At 31.9% G+C, this 20355-nt stretch overlaps 1 protein-coding gene across 1 annotated transcript in view; it reads left to right on the forward strand.

Moving 5' to 3' along the window:
* LOC126882342 (elongation factor Tu) overlaps window positions 1-20355 on the forward strand; it is a 95500-nt gene that overhangs the window by 42670 nt on the left and 32475 nt on the right. The window contains exon 5 of the mRNA XM_050647239.1: window positions 6590-6791. Within this exon, the coding sequence (XP_050503196.1) occupies window positions 6590-6791 (202 nt within the window). The remainder of the gene's footprint in view (window positions 1-6589; window positions 6792-20355) is intronic.

The following is a 20355-nucleotide window of genomic DNA, read 5'->3' on the forward strand; positions in this document are numbered from 1 at the left end:
TTGTGGTACATATTACTAGAATGTCATTCTACTTAACAATGTCATAACTAGCTTAAAGAGATGGCTTTTGAATGTTCTTGGATAACTGTTATTTTTTGTTTAATTGTAAATTATTAATTCAGTTAATAAATGTGATAATTTTTTCACTAGCTATGTATTCAGTCTTCTTCTTCTTGACTGGCTTTACAACTCGGGGTGAGTCTTCGCCGCATCCACTATGGCCCTCCATCGTCTGCGATCTTGCGCTTCGATTTGCCATTGTTGTACCCCAATCCTAGATAGATCGGTTTTAACATCATCCTTCCATCTTTTTCTGGGACGGCCCACTGATCTTCTACCGTCTGGTCTCTCGAAGAACACTGTCTTTAGCACTGTATGTATTCAGTGATTGTAATAATTTATATGTACCTACAACAAAAACTAATACTCAATCGAGAAAAGAGGAAAAGTGTTAAAGTGATTTTTTAATAATATATTGTTACTATGGAACGCTTACAATTTTGAACATCTTTAACAACAAAATACTTGGATCACAGAATATATCTTGATGTATTCTCTGCTTCTATCTTCCATAAATAATATACAATAAATAACTTTTTATAAAGTTCACATCTTAAATCAATTATTTATCAAATACACTATATATCAATATTATTTAATCAACAACTAAAAATATTCCCGATTCATGTCAAATAATTATTTAAAATTGTCACTGATTGTCAGTGTCTGACTGACAATATTCTATTCGACTAAGTGCGTTGTAGGACAAAGATAGATTTGGAAAATATTACCTCGGACAATGTGTTCATTTTTTTCGAATCCTGAAAAAACCAATAAATATTTTTGAAAGGTCTAAACGGAGAATGAAAGACAAAATTATTACCGAGGGCCGAAAGTCCCTTAGAATAAATAAAAAGTTTATTTTGAATGAGATATTTGAAATTAAAAATAACACTAAATTTTCTTAGTTTTTGACCCCTGTAAGGCCCCTGTAAGAAGTTCTCAGGGACTATCGGCCCTCGCTAATAACGTAATCTTTCATTCTGCGTTTAAATTTTTAAAAAATACTTATTAGTTTTCTCAGGATTCGAAAAAAATGAATCCCCATTTGAATAGAATTGCAGCCGAAAATACGTACCGATCCTCTTAAATGAAACCCATACCAAAAAATCAGACATTTATTTGTGATTAATTGCCGCTGGATTTCTTCTTGATTCCCATTACGGTTAGGGAAAAATATTTTTTTTAAACATCTTTTTTAAAAACTTGTCAACTTTGGCGCGCCACCTCCGCTAAAAGGTGTGTGATAGATATATTATGCTGTCGCGGAATAAATTGTAGGAAATATAGTCCTCTTCATATTTCTATTAAGGAATTTTTTGCAATAACGTACAGAAAGGGCTACGTTTCGCAAAAACCACAAACTACTCCCTTTAAAGGGATCAACATGGATGTTCCGGGGCGAAATCTTTTAAGAAAAAGTTAGTCTCATTAAAAGCACCCCTTGATATACTAGAAAAAAAAATAAAACCGGACTTGTATCGAGTTTGCGAAGTTCAACCTCTGTTTCCTACACTATATAACATGAAACTGTCTAATGTAGGCCGCACATCTAAGAAAAGTGAAACATAAAACATGAAACAAGTAAATTGTGAAGAATGAAACCGTTTCATGTTATTCGCGGTGTGCAAGTACTTGGAGGGGATACGAGAAATGATCGTGCGAGAATAGCGGAGAAATATTGCAGCTTTCTTAAATAATTCATATTGTCAATTGAAATTGTCAAATTGACATATATTTCATAACTACTGTCATTGAAGAAGAAAAATTATATATTGATGACATGCAATTATTATATAAAGGTAAATTTAATTAATTGTATTTTGCTTGCAGTACTGCATTTTGATAACTAATTTTATTTACTACATACAATTGTTTACGTTTTAATAACATAACCTGAATCTTATTTTTTCTTCTTATTATTTTTTTGGACTATAGCCTTGACAATTTTCCAGTAACCAGGACTAAAATCTAGGCCAATATAATTAAAAGTGCGAATAATGTTCCTGAGCGTAGAAACCAGATGTCGCTTTGCCGAACTTGCACGGTCCCAATATACTAACCAAAGAAACAAAAAAATAAAATTTGTATAGTCAACAATGGAAATTTATGTTGACGAGGTTGTTGCATTTGTGGCAACTCTTTTATTACTGTCCAAAAATCATAACCATAGTACATATTTTTGGTTACAAACGATTTAAATAATCATCTTGCCAAATTTCAATCATTTTATAGAATAAATATTCAAACATTTACATTGTTTTATTGTGGGTCCTAGTTTATAAAAAAACGATATTTTCTTCTTAATGTCTATTCGAGTACCTCTCCAGGTTATAATAATTATACAACTCTTGGTTCTGCACCACCACAGAAACCAATGCAATATTAAATTCTTGGTCGGCATTCATTTTACGCACGTAATTAATTGTCGAAAACAATGAAACTGTAACCGAAAAATAGAACACGACCTATTTCATGAAACATGTTTCAAGTATATAAAAATGTTTCATTGGCATGAATCACACTCGTTTCATAGATGGGCGGACGTTTATTTGCTTAGCAGTGTTTTATTTCCATGAAACGTGTTTCACTTTTCACGTTTCATGTTTCTTTGGTGTGCAGGCTCCCAAAGATAAAAATGTTTCACAAGTATGAATCACACTCGTTTCATTGGTAGGCAGACTTGTATTTATTTAACAATGTTTTATTTTCATGAAACGTGTTTCACGTTTTATGTTTCTTTGGTGTGCGGCTTCCCTTAAGGAATTGGCGTAACGCATGCGCATTCGCACAGGCGCAACTCATGAATTTTCCTGGGCATCCTTTCTGGTTTCATTCTTATCACATGTCCATACCATTCCAGTTGTTTATTTTGGATGTGATATTTATAATATTGGCTGTATTTCCGTTCTTCTTCTAATTTCTTCATTTCTTCTTCTATCCTGTTTTTGATTTTCCTGCGATCTTTCTTAAGTGTTTCATATCCATGGCTTCTATTTTTGACTCATATAGAAATGGCGTATGTTTTATTTTTCACTTTTTCCTAAAAAAATCGAAAGGGTTCTCTTATTTTCATCATAACTTGCTTAATTTTGATGCTATCAACTTCTACTGGAGCTCAGTTGATAGGTATTCCGAAGTACTTTGACAAGTGCTTATAGTCTAAGAGCTAGTGAACCCTCCGACTAACGGTCGTCCTGTAAGGCTAGAAATAAATTTGTCTAGTGATAATTCATAGCACACCAAGGATAAAAACCATGACCTGGCAGGCATCAGCCGTGCACATGTATCTACCAGGTGAATCGAAAAGTGCATAGTTCAGGGGTAAAATAAACTTTCTCCTGTAAGGTTTAAATTTAAGTATGTGTTTGAGTAAGTCATTTAGAAGAAATGTGTACAATGACAGGCGATTCTGAAGAGCATAAGACCTTGCCAGGCGAGGGAAAAGATTAGGGGTTTTTCCTAAAATTATTTTTTTGCATGGAACAAATTTTTTTTAGGTTTTTTGAATCATTCCAAACAGAAAAGGTCTTTAGTGATTTTTCTCTTAAGTTAATAGTTTTTGTTATATAAGCGATTGAAAATTTTGAAAATTGCGAAATCGGCCATTTTTAACCCTAAATCGGACATTTGTCTAAAAATTTCAAAGTTGCCAAGGTAGGTAGATATTCTTTAAACATTGATTGATGAAATCTCAAAGAGTTTTTTGCAATACAATATCGGAAACCCCTTTGTTTTTTAATTGTTAATCAAGCGGGCGCGACACTGTAATATAAGCGAGGACGTTTGAGTTGGCATAAATTCATTATCTCGAGAATGGGCTTTCAAGAGAAATCCTCAGACAGGTCAATTTTTATTTTTAAATTAGGACTTTTTGGCATATATATAATACTAGTGACGTCATTCATCTGAGCGTGATGACGTAATCGATGATTTTTTTAAATGAGAGAAGGGGTTGCGTGATAGCTCAATTGAAAGGTTATTTAATTCTCTATTTACTAATGTAAACATTAACATAATTATGTATACAGGGTGTACAAAAACATTTTTTTTATTAAATTAACTTGATTAAATTTGACAAATAGAAGAAATTTTTTTTTGTACACCCTGTATAAATAATTATGTTAATGTTTATATTACTGAATAGAGAATTAAATATCCTTTCAAATGAGCTATCACACTACCCCTACTCTTATTTAAAAAATCATCGATTACGTCATCACGCCCAGGTGGATGACGTCACTAGTATTATATATATGCCAAAAAGTTCTAATTCAAAAATAAAAATCGACCCGTCTGAGGATTTCTCTTGAAATTTGCCCATTCTCGAGATAATGAACTTATGCAAACTCAAACGTCCTCACTTATACTACAGTGTCGCGCCCGCTTCATTAGCAATTAAAAAAACAAAGGGGTTTTCGATATTTTATTGCAAAAAACTCTTCGGGATTTCATCAATCAATGTTTAAAGAATATCTACGTACCTTGGCAACATTGAAATTTTTAGATAAATGTCCGATTTAGGGTCAAAAATGGTCGATTTCGCAATTTTCAAAATTTTCAATCGTTTATATAGGTAACAAAAACTATTAACTTAAGAGAAAAATCACTAAAGACCTTTTCTGTTTGGAATGATTCAAAAAACCTAAAAAAAAATTATTCGATGCAAAAAAAATAATTTTAGGAAAAACCCCTAATCTTTCCCCTCGCCTGGCAAGGTCTTATGCTCTTCAGAATCGCCTGTCATTGTACACATTTCTTCTAAACGACTTACTCAAACACATACTTAAATTTAAACCTTACAGGAGAAAGTTTATTTTACCCCTAAACTATGCACTTTTCGATTCACCTGGTAGATACACGTGCACGGCTGATGCCTGCCAGGTCATGGTTTTTAGCCTTGGTGTGGTATGAATTATCACTAGACAAATGTCTAGCCTTACAGGACGACCGTTAGTCGGAGGGTTCACTAGCTCTTAGACTATTAACAAGTTTATTCTATAAAATGCATATTTTTCCCATTATGTAAGCTTGAATACTTAGATTTGAGTACTCGTCGAAAAAATTTACATTCATTTACCCGTAACTCACTTTGAAATAACATTAGTTTAGTTCTTTAAGTGGAGAGTGTATTAAATTTTTTATTATCTTTAATTTTGGTAATAATAGCTTTTTTACAAAAGCTTATAGTTGTTGAGTAATACGTGAAAAGCAGCTTTAAAACATGCATTTTTTTAAGAAAAAATAAAATCTTTTACATTTAATAACTCAAAAAGTATTGATTTATGTTAATAACTTTATATAACAAATTTTGCTTAGAAGTTGACCCTCTATCGATTTCTGGTATTATTTTTAATAAAAAAATTTTCACCCCCGAGAAGGGGTGGCATCCACCCCCAGGGTGAAAGCGCAAGTTGGCATCATATCACCTTTGTTCCTTGAAGTATCTTCTAACGACTCACCAATTTTCATGAAAATCGATGAAGTTTCAACGAAATCGGAGGTGAAAACCTTCAGTGACTCCACTATATATACTTTTGATAAACTTGATTAATTCTGTGGGTACTTCAAGCCCTTTAAGCACTTCCAAATTTTCTCTCTATCTATTGAATCGAAGGCAGCTTTCAAGTTTAGGAAGAACTCTTGTTCTTCTTCTATTTTTCTCTCTATCAATCTTCTTAAATTAAATATGTTGTCATTAGCAGATTAGTCTGCCTTCCAGGTCCGAATGCTCCTTATTCTTCTTCCAGATTTTGTTCCAAAATTTCAAGACCTAAAATTACAGTTTTATTTCAGTCACTTACATTTTTCTGTGCAGACCAGGATGCCTACTGTAAATATTGTCCTGTCAACAAGTGAATTGTTGCCTGTATTCTGTCACCATAAAGTACATACTTTTGAACAATGTATCTATTTGTTGACATGTGAAGCCTTTTTTGATTTTATTTATGTGTACGTATCTTTCTAAAGCTTTTTGTTTTATTAATTATGTTTCCAGTTTTGAAACTCGTAAATAGTAGTGTAAAGTAAATATTTATGTTGTGGTTAGTATTTATTTAGATACTTCAAGATTTTTAAGTTCTTGAATGCCGTCTTCAATGACAGTTCATTTATACATTTTCCTTATTTTTAATTGACTTAGGACCGGTTTCACCAACAACAAATAAATCAGTGAATAGTTATTCGTCGAATAAAATTTATTGGTCGATTATATTTTTAGCGCGTTTTAATACAATTTTGATAATTGTAAGGCAAACTGACGAATTTTCTTTGTTATATTTATTTAAGCGAGATTACCTTGTCAATTTATTCCAAGAATAAATGTTTATTTGATAAATAAATAAAACAAGCCTTTTTGACGTTGGGGAAATCTAGATGTCTCAATTTTATTTGTCAAATAACTTTTATCGTTGAATAAATTATTATTAGTCGTTGGTGAAACCGGCCATTATGCATTTCTTTTATTTTAATATACCTATATAAGATTTTAAGACTTTATTTAATAAGTAAATCTTATTTGTTGTTTAAGGAATGATTATGGCTAAACCTGGAACAGTAAAGAGTCATGATAATGTTGAAACTCAAGTATATGTTTTAAGTAAAGAAGAAGGAGGTCGTACAAAACCGTTCACATCTTTCATTCAGCTACAGATGTTCTGCAGGACCTGGGATTGTCCTGTGCAAGTAGTTGTACCAGACAAGGAAATGGTCATGCCAGGTGAAGATTCCAAGTAAGTTAAATATGAGTGGTAATATTTAGTGAACACGTTAGAGAATTTTTTTATCAAAAATGTTGCAACAAAAATTTAAGGAATTTGTGTATGTAAAAGGAAATGCAGTCACCTATTTCATTTCATCACAAGCTATCATAAATATATCTACATATCTATATTAAGTTGGACTTTTATAAAATTTATATATACAATTTGTTATTGCTTTAACTTTTGCTTTATCTTTTATATGAATATAATATGTATATACTGTTATGCTCTGTATTTTCTCTCTGATATGAGATCGATCAGCATATTCTTATTTTGATTAATTAATCAATTATTTTAATTACTACTCATGGAAAACAACACCAAAATTAAATTAAACTTTCCAATAAAATTAATTCTCAGGGCTAATTTCTTTTAATGCATTACCTTTGGTTTGTGGCTTCTAGTATCTTTAGTTGCTTACTTCGTCCAGGACAAAACACGGAAAATAAAAACACTCAATGTCATATAATATCTATAAATATTATTTATCCAATATACCATAAATATAAGCATTTAAATGTATGCTAAAACTCAATTTTGTTGCAACTATTTCTTATCTAATAAATTAAGCTTTAATTCTGCTATCTCCTTTTTTTAACAAGATTTTCATTTAAATAATTCGTTAGACTGTTCTTCATCATCATCATCTTGGTGCTAAAGCCCTTAGAGAGCCTCGACCTTCTCAAGCTTTCTACGCCATTCTGTTCTGTCCCTTGCTTGCATTTTCCAGTTGCCGACTCCGATCTTCTCGGCATCTTGTGTTACCCCGTCCATCCACCTCAGCTTTGGTCTACCCCGTCTTCTCATTCTCACGGGTTGCGCTCTTAGAATCTTTTTTATCATGTTCGATTCAGGGGCCCGGGCTACATGTCCTGCCCACTGCAGGCGGTTTCGCTTAATTATAGTGATAATATCTTTTCTACCAAACGTATGCTTGTAGATATTCTGCAGTTCAAAGTTATATCTACGCCTCCTTATTCCGTTCTCACAGACCGCTCCGATTATCTTACGTAGCACCTTTCTATCAAAAATCGATAGAGCGGATTCATCTGTTTCAGTTAGCGTCCATGCCTCTGATCCATATGTGAGAACGGGGACTATCAATGTTCTATACAGCCTTATACGAGTTTTTTGAGACAGACGTTTGTTAGCTAAGTACTTTGATAGACTATGATAACACCTGTTTGCAATTATTATTCGTCTTTTTATTTCCCCTGATATGTTATTATTGGGGTTAACTGATGTCCCTAGATATAACCAATATTTGGGAATGCCGAAAAAGTCTTTTTAAAAAAACTTTATTAGAGCTAACACAACAACTAGTTACAATGAATTCAGATTCTAGACTGACTAGACTAAGAATACAAATTTAATTAAACATTATGAAAAATGCAATATAACAGTTCACACGATTTCACATAGCGTCAGCACTCATGAGTTCAAAGTCAAAGTACCATGTCATCACTTCTAAGCTGGAAATCCATAGGCGTCCCTCTATTACTCCTCTTCCCCTAGAATGAGGCCTGTTGTGGAAGATAAAATTTTGAGCTGGAATCAACAGGGTTTTCTCTACTTTTTGTTTCTTTTCTCTTTCTGGTTATTATTTTCTTATAGGCAATGTAGATTGTTGTTAATACTATGGCAAGATATAGTAAAATGGTCCAAATGCTGGGAATGTGATAATTGTCTCTTTGTTCTATGATGGGTGTGATTCAATTTGTAGGAATTTTCTCAAATTTTAAACTCTTCAAATTTATTTTTATGGGTGAGATGTTTAGCTGTCTGAAGTTTAATTTTGGCTCGGAAATTAATATTGGCTGTCCAAAAGTTCGCTCTTGGAATAAGAGTTCTTGGTTTTTGAAAAGGATAGTACACTGAGTATTTTCGATCAGGAAGATGCCTGTCAGTGTTTTAATTTGTACTTCTTCGGAATATTTGAAAATTAGTTTTTCCTCCATAGGAAATATTGCCAAAAATTGGTTCATTTCTGGTATGATTTCGATGTGGTTGCTTTGAATATCGGCTTTTATATATTGGCAATTACTGGAGTTTCTTGTAAGATTATTTGTTTTTCGCAAAGGTGCTCTTGATTATTTTGGAGACGGCTTGGACTTTGGAAAATTTTACCATGGGTGCAAATGTCGCTGAGAGGTATTATTGTGTTTTTATTTTTTTAGCAAGTATCTTGCATTAGGTATTATTATTGCAAATTCTGACTCAATTTGTGTGGGGATAGGTAATAAATAGTAAAGGTCGAAGGTGTTCTCAAAATCTATAGGGATTGTTAGAAAATATTGAACTTGGTTTTCTTCTATTTTACAAGTGATTTGCAGAATGGACTCAAAATCTAAAATATTTTCGTATTTTAACTCAAAGAGTAATTGCGTTTTATAAAATAAAGAGATTCTTTGTAACTCTCGAAATAGGCCACTAGATTTGATAATACTAGGGTGCAAGGTTTTAAGCTTACAAAAAGTAATAGAATTTTCTACAGTCTCCATTACATCAAGTATAGAATTGTATCTGATAGTGAGTTCATTGAACATGTCTTTTAAATAAATAACATTCTCAGATTTAGTTTGAAAATCGACAATATCTTTTATTTCGAAAATCTTTGATTTTAGGATTATTTCATTTGTCTGAATATCTTGAATCGTTTTATTGAAATTATCTGTGATTTCTTGACTGAGAGAATATTTATTTAGTATTTGATTTTCTAATTTTATTTGGTTAGTTTTTAAGTGTTCTAGTATAAGATTTATTTTTTCGTCATCTTCAGCGTCTAAATTGTCTGTGATCGCTTTTACTATTGAACCAAAACCATTAATTAAACCTCTTTTTTTCCTTGTTAAACTAAGATGAATATTTAGATTGTCAAATTTTTCTTGTATGCTATTTTTAATAATCTGAATAATATTAACGTAATTGTACGTCTCTGATCTAAAGAATTCGCTGCTAGAAATGTTATTTTTGAGATGCTCAAATCAGTGGCGTGCTGGAACTTTTCAAGCGGCCCGGTGATTTTATAGAAAAGCGGCCTCCCATCATTTTACCTTATATTATCAGGATGTTTTATTCGTTATTTATAAAATAAAAAAAAAAACAAAAATATAAATTATTTTTAAATCAAACTTTAAACTCAATGATTTTTTTAATTTGCTATATTTTTTATTTAAAAATAAAATTTTACAAATAATAAATGACATGTATGCGAATATTGTATGCAGTAAGACAGAAACCATGATTTCCTGAATAAAATCAAATTTTGAGAATTTTTCAATCATGTATTAAGTTGAATTTTAGTAGATTGATTATACAAGAGAGTACAAAATACAAGTACAGTGCAAATACTTTAATTCAACAATATTTAAAATGTTAATACAACGCAATAATCTAAACATTCTTTTGCAATTATTTTATAAAATAATAACTTAACTCTCGACCAATAATTTCCGCATAAAAAGTAGATTTTTGAGCAAATTCGTCGATTATTTCATACAAAGCTTCTTTTTCTATACCGATTAGCATAAATGTTTCCAAGTGATCTTGTGCTAAAGTACTTCTAACTGATTTTTTATGTATTTCAACGTTGAAAAGCTTCTTTCGCAAGATTTCTGTGTCACTGAAAGAGTTAATAAATGCTTATATACTATTTAAATTTGGATAGGTACACTGATATAAGTTGTACTTATGCAAAACAGCATAACAGCAAGCTATACAATCTTTATACATATATTTTTTAGTACCACACGGAGGTGAAGTTTTCACAATATCAACAACATTGTCATTTGTTACTTTATGTTCATTATCAGTAAGATTAATATTAATATCATCCTTCATATTTCTGTAGACTGAACATATTCATCATTAACTCGATCTTCTATAATTTCAGTATTTTGCAAAATCCTATTTTTTAATACAATCCATTTATCAGCAGAATCCACGAGTTCTTCATATAACATCATAAAACGATTTGTCTTGATCAAATCGTTTTTCAATACTTCCAATAATTCGGAAAAAAATTTGCAAGACATTTTTTATTTTGCTGAGTACATACATGTTTAAGGAAATTGGAAAACCATAAATATAGGGACATAGTTGTATGTATGAAAATAAATATTATCTGTAGCAATCTATTTATGTATATAGAGTCTTATTCATTTACTTACGTTATTTATTTAACTGTATTTTACCATTAAAAAAATTTTAATTTTTTTAAAACGTTTTATTAATATTATTAGCAAAATTAAAATTCGATTAGAAATTAAAAAATATTTTTTTGTTACATCTAAAAATTTTTGTGAAAAAACCTATCTGACCGGCCTCAAGAGGCCGCGGCCTCTCGGTGATTGCACCGATTCATTTATATGGCCAGCACGCCACTGGCTCAAATTGCATATTTAAGTTATCATATTCAGTTACCAGTGGTTTTAAATTATAAAAATGTACGAATGTATGACTAGATTTTTGGAGTTTTGCCGGTCCTAAATTTATAGGTAGAATGCCGAGGTTGTGGGTGATAACCTTTATTTCGGCTGTTATATGTCCGATTGTGACGAACCTGGAAAAATATAAGTTTTCCGTTTAGGTTGTTTTACATTTGAAAGGTGAATGTTTTCGGCAGTATTTTAATGTCGCGTAATAATTTTCGCGGTTTTCTTTTTTTATTAACGGATTTAAGACTTTTCTTGTCATATTTATTTTTTGTTTTGCCTTTTATTTGTTTATTTCGCACAAATACTTCGGTAGGAATTCCTTGTGGTAATTCTTCTCGTGTTTCATTGGCTTTGTTAATAATTTTCGCTTTATTTTGTTGAATTTTTTCGTTAATACTAGAATAAAGTAATTTCATTTTATCTTTATGATTAGAGATATAATTATTAATTAATTGTTGCTCTAAGTCAATATTGAATGGGGAGTTGTTGTCTAAATGTCCCGTAACTAATTCATAAGGTTTCATTTTTGTTACTGAGCGAATACTACTGTTGTATGCTAATAATGCATAATTTACTTTTTGTTCTATTGGGTCGGTTTTATACTCATTTTGATTATTTAGCAATCTAATATGTTCTATAATAGTTGAGTGAAATCTTTCAGCTATACCGTTTGATTCTGGATGCTGGGAGGAGATAAAGTGAATTTTTACCTTGTGTAATGCTAATAAGGCTTTAACGACGGAATTTTTTAGTTCTGTACCATTATCTGAAATGATTTGTTCTGGAATATAATGATGGGTGAAGTATCTAATCAAAGCGTTAGCTACTTCGATGCCTTGGGTAGAATTAAGTTTGTAAAGTTGGGCATATTTGGAGAAGGAATCTACTATCGTTAGAAATTTGTTATTTTCAAGTGTTATGGAATCTAAATGTAAAATCTGAAAAGGCTTAATTGCTGTAGGAGTAATGTTAAATGTTGGCTTTATAGGATTTCTATCATATTTTGTTATTTGGCATATTTCGCATTCGTTAATATAAGTTTGTATGAAGGCTCTTTGATTGGGCCAATAATATAATGATTTAATTCGACTATCTGTTTCATCTAAACCTCGATGATTTTGCTTGCCTTCATGATAGTTTTGAATTATTTCCTTAATTTCGTTTATAGGAACATCGATTAGTTTTTTGGTACAATTAATAAATGATATTTGAGAATTTTTGAAATATTTTTGGACAACAACACTAAATTTCTCATATACGGGGTCTTCAAAATAAAGATATTTTAATTTGGGTACGGTATATTCTTTAATAAAATCAATCACGTCCGCTCAAAATTATTTTTTGAAAACTGGACAAGAAATCTTTGTCTTTTATCAAATAATTTAATTATAGTGGGTTTAGCAGGATTAAAATTGACTTCTGAGATAAAAATTTGGTTAATTCCCATGTTTACAGGATTTTCGGAAATAGGAATTCCGGGAATAGGGTTTTCTATATTGTTATGTATCGTCTCGCTGTCATCAGGTTCTTCTTCTTGTCTATTCTCTTCATCTATTTCAACAATTAGTGATTCTGTTTCTGGTTCGTTGGGAATATCTTTTTGAGCTTGTTCGTTGAGTGTTTACATATAGTTTTCCAAATTTTTTGTTTCATTGACGTTTAGTTCTATTCTGGATAATGTATCGCAATTTGTATTTAAAGATCCTTTTTTATAAATAATTTCGTAATCATACTCTTCTAGTTTCAGACGCCATCTTACAAGTTTGGAGCTGGGGTCTTTCAAAGAAAATAACCATTGTAGTGGTTTATGATCAGTAATAATAGTAAAGCGTCGTCCAAATAAATATGGGCGAAAATATTTGACAGCCCATACTATCGCCAGTAACTCTTTCTCAATAGTTGAGTAATTTATTTCCGAATCGTTCAAGGTTCTGCTTGCATAAGCAATCGGCAAATCGGATCCAATCTTTCCTTGACTAAGTATGGCTCCTAGTGCAAAATTACTTGCATCTGTAGTGAGGTTGAAAGGACGGGAAAAGGCAGGATACTGTAATATGGGTTCATTTATTAGGAGTTGTTTACAAGTTTCAAAACATTGGATATAATCTGAATCATTTACATTGATTACAGCATTTTTCTTTAGTCGAATAGTTAAAGGTTTAGTAAGTTTAGAAAAATCTTTGATAAATTTTCTATAATAGCCTAAAAGTCCTAAAAATCCTTTTAATTGTTTAGTATTTTTGGGTATTGGAAAATTTTTTATGGCTTTTATTTTATCTGGGTTCGGTTTAACCCCATCTGGTGTCACGATATGACTTAAGTATGCGACTTCCTTCTTTAGGAACTCAGATTTATCTATTTGGATTTTAAAGTTTGATTCTCTTAATCTGTGAAATACTTCTCTTAAATTAACCCATTAGTGCCCAGATTATTTTTTTCCAGTTTTTAATGTGATGCTAATATTTTTTGGGAGCAGTTTGATTAAAAAACATAAAAATAAATGAATTTATGCATTCGGATTTATAGATCACTTAATATAAGACGTTACATATATGTAACGCTAGGAGCTAATGGGTGCAAAAAATACAAAATAAACTGCAAACAGTTTTATTTATTTAAATACGGAAAATAAAGAAAAAGGAATTTAAACATTTTGGTTTGTGTGATAGGTAACAAAACAATCACTACAAAGACCTACGTTATATTTCCTACACATCGTGCGTGTTGAACTTTTGCAAGATGTTCCAGCACAGCGTCTTCTTTTGTCGTTTGGAATTTTATCCACTAGGTGTTCCATCCTATTATATCTAATTCCATCGACTGCTCTTTGCGCATTAGAAGATGGAGATGTAGTTCTGCCCGTGCCTTTGGGCGGTGACGAATATTTCTTCAAATAAACTGGGACGATAGCCTTTCGAAAGTCATTTGGGACATCTGAGAGTTGTTTGATTTTCGATACAAACACCACGCGTTATTGACTGAAACATCAAGAAGCTATGTAAACAATGCCCAGTACCATTTCCTGTTTCTAATTTGAATCCTGTACTGTCCAACGTTCTGATCCATTCGATCAGTACCACCCATTTTTTTGCTATATTCTGCAAGTACTGCTGGGTGTTTTTTTTCCTTTTGCGAATAACGTCTAACATTTGTTATTGGATTGATACCATATCTATTGGAAGCAATGCAAACTACGGAATTATCGACCCAGTTGGCTACTAGCACAGCATCTGTCTTACTAATAGCACTTTCATAGTATACAACTTAGTAGGTACATACTGCATTTTTAAATTTCCTTTGTTCTATAACACTCTGTATACTAATATTTCGAAAAATGTTACTAAAAATACCATACAATGAAAACAAAACGCATAATACATCGGTACAAAATAACTGTAGAATATGCTTACATTACATCCTAGCGTTACAAATATGTAACAGTCAACTTCCTAACTTAGCAACTGTTTTATTTGAAAAAATATCAAAGCTTTTTTACACAAAAAATATGTATTTATATTTACTTTTACTATTTGTTTTCTAATATTAACTTTATTATACAAAATGAGATTTATAAACTTACTCTTTATCGACGAAGTCCATTATTTGAAGCTTTATTTGTTTTGTTATACTTTATCGAGGCACAGATTCAAAACAAAGTTCTAATGAAATAGCAGACTTCAAACAATGTTAACACTATAACCTTCTGACAAGAACTGACCTGTTTTCAACTGAAAATTTGCGACGTATGCGACAGAGGATCTATTTAGATGGCACCACTTTGCCGTTACATAATTGTAACGCTAGGCACTAATGGGTTAACTAGGTGCTCCTGAAGACTTGTACTAAATATAATAATATCGTCAAGATATACCAAACATTTTTCATTATGTATGCCTCGCAAAATATTATCCATAACCCTTTGGAATGTTGCCGGGGCGTTACGGAGTCCGAAAGGCATTCGCAAAAATTTGTAATGACCATTTTCCGTACTAAATGCGGTTTTTTCGATGTCGCTTTCTGCCATCTCGATTTGGTGAAATCCAGACGCGAGATCAAGTGTCGTGAAATATTGACACCGTCCAAGTTTATCTAATACGTCACTAATATTAGGTAAAGGGTATCTATCACCAATTGTAATAGCATTAAGACGTCTATAATCTATTACTACTCTAAATTTAGGTGTCTGGGAGGCGTCCATTTTCTTTGGGACCACCCAAATGCTTGAGGACCAGGCAGAGTTCGATGGTCTAATAATGTTTTGATCCAGCATACTCTGGATTTGATTTTGCACTTTTTTCTATAAATGTCTAGGTATCTATACGATTTTGAATATACTGGTATATCGTCTGTTGTCTTAATAGCATGTTTAATTTTATTAGTAAAAGTTAATTGAATTCCTTTGACATGAAAAATATCGGAATCTTCCTTTACTAGCTTTAATATTGAATTTCTTTCCTCAGGATTCATATGATCTGTTCTAACTTTAGAAATATCGAACTTAAATTTATCAGCATATATTGAATTAAAATTTGGATTTAAAGTTTGTTCGTATTCATCGAACTTTTCCACCACGATTGGGGAACTTACATCTAATTTAAAATAAGATTCACAAGGGTTTAAAATCGTGCAAATAGCCTTATTATTTTCTACTTTAGTGAGACATTCAGGAATTTCTAATTTGCCGATTTGCGTATATGGTATAATTACATCACCATTTTTAATATTTGCTACATTTAAACTGATAACTTGCTCGGTCCGTGGAGGCACTACTATACAATTCGTGTCGCCACTATTATTACCGGCTTTATAATAATTTATTTTTATTTTACTATGAGATGTAATTAAAACATTATTGGCCAAATCAATGCTTGCATTTAATTTTCTTAAATTATCGAGGCCTAACAGACAATCATTTGAAAATTCCGTAACTTAAATTTAACTTATTTTTAGTTGTAAAAATTTTCGATAAGGGAATTTCAGTACAGTAATTTTCCTGTCTTGCTCCAAGTGCAGTTGAGATTTGAAAAGGTTTGTGAACAATTGCATTTTTAAAATATTTTTCAGCGACTTCTGGGGTTACAAACGATTTTGTGGCCCCAGTGTCTATTATTACTTTTAGATTATGTTCAGGAAATACAATGTACGGCAATTCACTTTCGTTATTTGTCAGATTTAAATATTCAACTTGTAACTAAGGGTTCTCCGAGGCTTTGTTCTCTAAAAAATGATTTTCATCGCTTAACTCAAAATTTTCCTCGGTATTGTCAATGTTCCTCAGGTATTATATTTTGGGGTTGACTTGCAAAATTATTATTGAAGCGTCTTTGGTTTGTAAAATTTGATGGTCTAAAAGTATTGTGACTAGTGGTACTCATTGGAGTTGGGGTTTGAAATTTTTGATGTGGGTTTGATCTAAAGACGTTACTACTTCTGTTATTTGGAGAAATATTAGTACCTCTGTTATTATTTGGATAGGAGGTTGATGCTAATGGTTGTTGATGATGGTCGATCTGTTTGGGGAAAATTTTGTTGGAAGTTAGACCTTGGTCTTGGATTATGATTATTCTGAAAATTTGGCCTTGTTTGCCTACGTGCAGAATTATTTTCATTTAAATAAATTTGAAAATCATTGGTTAAAATACTTAGGGCAGAGTTTAGATTATCTGGATTTTTCGTGCGCATAAAAGTGCCAAGTGGTTCTTTGAGACCACCTAATAATACTCGAAGGGCTAAACTTCGAAAATAGTTTGAAAGAATTAATAGTTCTTGTGCATTAGAACGTATAGTAATTAAAGATATTTGTAAATTCAAAAGATGTTGTACTTTATTGAAAAATTCAAAGGGAGTTTCATTATTTTGTTTTAACTCTGACATTTCTATACTCAGTGTGTAAATATTTCTTTTATCAGCATATGTATTCAGTAAGGCGTCTTTGAGATCTTGCCATGTTCTAACTACACATGCTGGTATGTTAATAGCAGCTTCACCTTTAACTTTCGCTAATATACTAGACATTAAATATTAAATATTCATTCTGAAAATCACCTAAATCAACTGTGTTATAAAATTTTTTTACTAATTTTTCACAAATTTCCACGAGTCTAGGAAGTAATGTAGTTTCTCCGTGGAAATCCGGAATCATATCGAGATATTCCTTTTTTAATTGTGGGATTTGTGGGGTTGCCATCTTTATTTTATTTTTTAAACAAAAATTTAAATTAGAATTACGATTAGTGGTTAAAAGGGAATTAGAACTAAAGTTATCTTTAATAGGAAATGTTGAGTCAGAATCTGAGTCTGATGAATCAGAGTTAACTAATTTTTTAGGCTCTCTATACGACATATAAGCACTTACCAGAGAATAATTGTCCACTCCATGTAAGCCGGTTCCCTCTGAAGATTTGGTTAGGCAGGTATCTTCGATATACACTCGAAAAGTCCACTTAACGCGATTCCTGTTACGCAGGGTTACTCGATCCACCCACAGGAATATAACACACCGAATAAAGGCCAATAAATCGTTGAAACGAACCGAAATTTATGTGCGTTAAATTTCGTTTGACCTATCCTACTGACTGCGGCACCAATATTTGGGAATGCCGAAAAAGTATTTTTAAAAAAACTTTATTAGAGCTAACACAACTAGTTACAATGAATTCAGATTCTAGACTGACTAAGAATACAAATTTAATTAACCCGGCACCTGCCACGTGGCTTTGCAAGGCATCAACTGCCACGTGGGGTGCTCACAGCACCCCTTAAAAATTTTCTGTGATCTACTTGTTTATAAACAAAATAATGTGTTGAGTTACACAAGAATATAAAAAAACATGTTTTATTAACTTATTAGCTACTAATATATTATAAAAGTTAAAAAATAAAATTAAAAAGGTGTTATAAGCAAATTAGCAAGTACCAACCCATAATAAATGAAGTGATGTAAAATATCTAAGAAAATTAAAATTTATTGAGTATAGAGAATATATTAATAATTTATATCAGTTATTACAATAAAAAAATGTAAATCTGACCTGTTTATCAAAAACATAAAAAAAATTTATTGCCAGATGATGACACCCCAATTCGAATTTAGAGCTACAATGTCAGAATGACACTAAATAACCACTTCAAACACAAACAGATCTATGCTATATAATATTATTGAAAGCTACTATGACGCACAGGACGGTTAACAAATTTGAAATACCAAATATTTGATGAAAATGTGTTATGGGGTGCTGGTAGCACCCCACGTGGCAGGTGATGGGTTAAACATTATGAAAAATGCAATATAACAGTTCACACGATTTCACATAGCGTCAGCATTCATGAGTTCAAAGTCAAAGTACCAATTCATCACTTCTAAGCTGGAAATCCATAGGCGTCCCTCTATTACTTATATGAACTCTTTGACCGCTTCGAAGTTTTGGTCATTGATGATTAGATCTGCGTCAACATTTCCAGCTCTTGTGTTTGTGTTAGTCTAAGACTGTTCTTACTATTATAAAAAAAAAACAAAATTTACTTTTCTACTTTTAAATTGATTATTTATTTCTTCTTTGAATTTAGGAATGACTAAATTATGCTATAGAACTGTTAATAAAAAAATAAACAAGTATGGTATGTGATATAAAACAACTCTCTCCGTTTCACAAATAATCTGACCAACCTTTTTTTTTTCTTCTTTACTTCTCATGGATTGTGTAGTCCTCGATCTTCCACACGTGCTCCTAGGATGCTGCGAACGATCCTTTTCGTCCAAACTGCTTCACAAACAAACAATAGCACTAGCTCGCAATCTCTCCTTCAGTTTTCTCGCTGCTCGATATCTTGTACAAATTGATACCAACCGGCTACTCGTTCCAGACAGAAACAGGAATTTCTTCGGACACAAGGAGATTTAACTTCTCAACTCGATCAACGATTTCCATTCAACACGATTCTGCTTACACGCCCGCCAACTTCACCACTTTACACAGACTTCTTACTTTTCAAAAACTGGACTGCTCTCCTCCGATCTTCATTACACAGTAAACTTTTTTTTTCTCAAACTCAGACTCAACACTCTCTTCCCCTCCATACGTCTTTCTCGCCAATCACAAAACATTCTCTCTACACATTACATCCATACTTTCATTTCTTAAGAGCAGATTATTTTTGTATACAACTTTTCCGTTTTATCAAATTCCAGGAGACACCAAAATTACTCTTGTTTTTCTACATGATAGACAAAAAACCTTATATTCTAAAACGCAACCATTCTGTTTATCGTTTTTCCTTCTAAGAAGCATTTGTAAACGTTCTATTGTTAACTTCTAAGCGAAATAAATGTACTTTCTAATCCTACCGCATAATTGTATAAGTCCGTTCAGAGAACCATTAACAAACCCCTAACAATTTTCACTTTCCGCGAAACACTGTTTACTAACTAAATTATACTATTTACAATTTTTGGTCATATACAGGGAGATGAAAATCTATGATCTCGTGGTCTCTGACATAAATTAATTTTCTAAATTTTTGCCATAAACATTATATAACAAATCCCCGCTTTTTGAATTCGATAAAATTCTTTGCATCTGCAACTGATTTTCTCGAGGCAAAACAATTTTCCGGTATACCTATTTCATTTTCCTAATTTATTTCCTATTCTCTACCTTATCTATCTATTATGTGTCCTTCCTTCCTTTACTCGTGATACTTGTACACATCGTGAGTATTGTAAATTCCTCTGATCTTTTTCGAATCAACATGCCTCAAAACATAGCTAGTTTCTACTATCACGATTATATTGATATACGGTGAATCACATCTCTCTACGATTTGATCTTCCAATATTTTATTAATCTCCCCTTTCACCTGTTGTCTATACTCATACGGAATCGGGTACGTTTTCGATCGATAGTTTCCTAGGTTTTTCACCTCAAATGCATGTTCAAAATTTTGGGCCGTTCTATGTTCTTCATTTATTAAATTTTCATAGTCTCTTAAATTCAAACGCACCTTCTTTTCTTTTCCTTTTAACTCCTTACACATGTTTATCGTGTATTCTGCATCCTCGTTTTCACATACTTCTTCTTCGCATAACACTGTTTCAA

This window comes from Diabrotica virgifera, chromosome 3 (genome assembly GCF_917563875.1).
Source record: "Diabrotica virgifera virgifera chromosome 3, PGI_DIABVI_V3a".
Lineage (NCBI taxonomy): Eukaryota > Metazoa > Arthropoda > Insecta > Coleoptera > Chrysomelidae > Diabrotica > Diabrotica virgifera.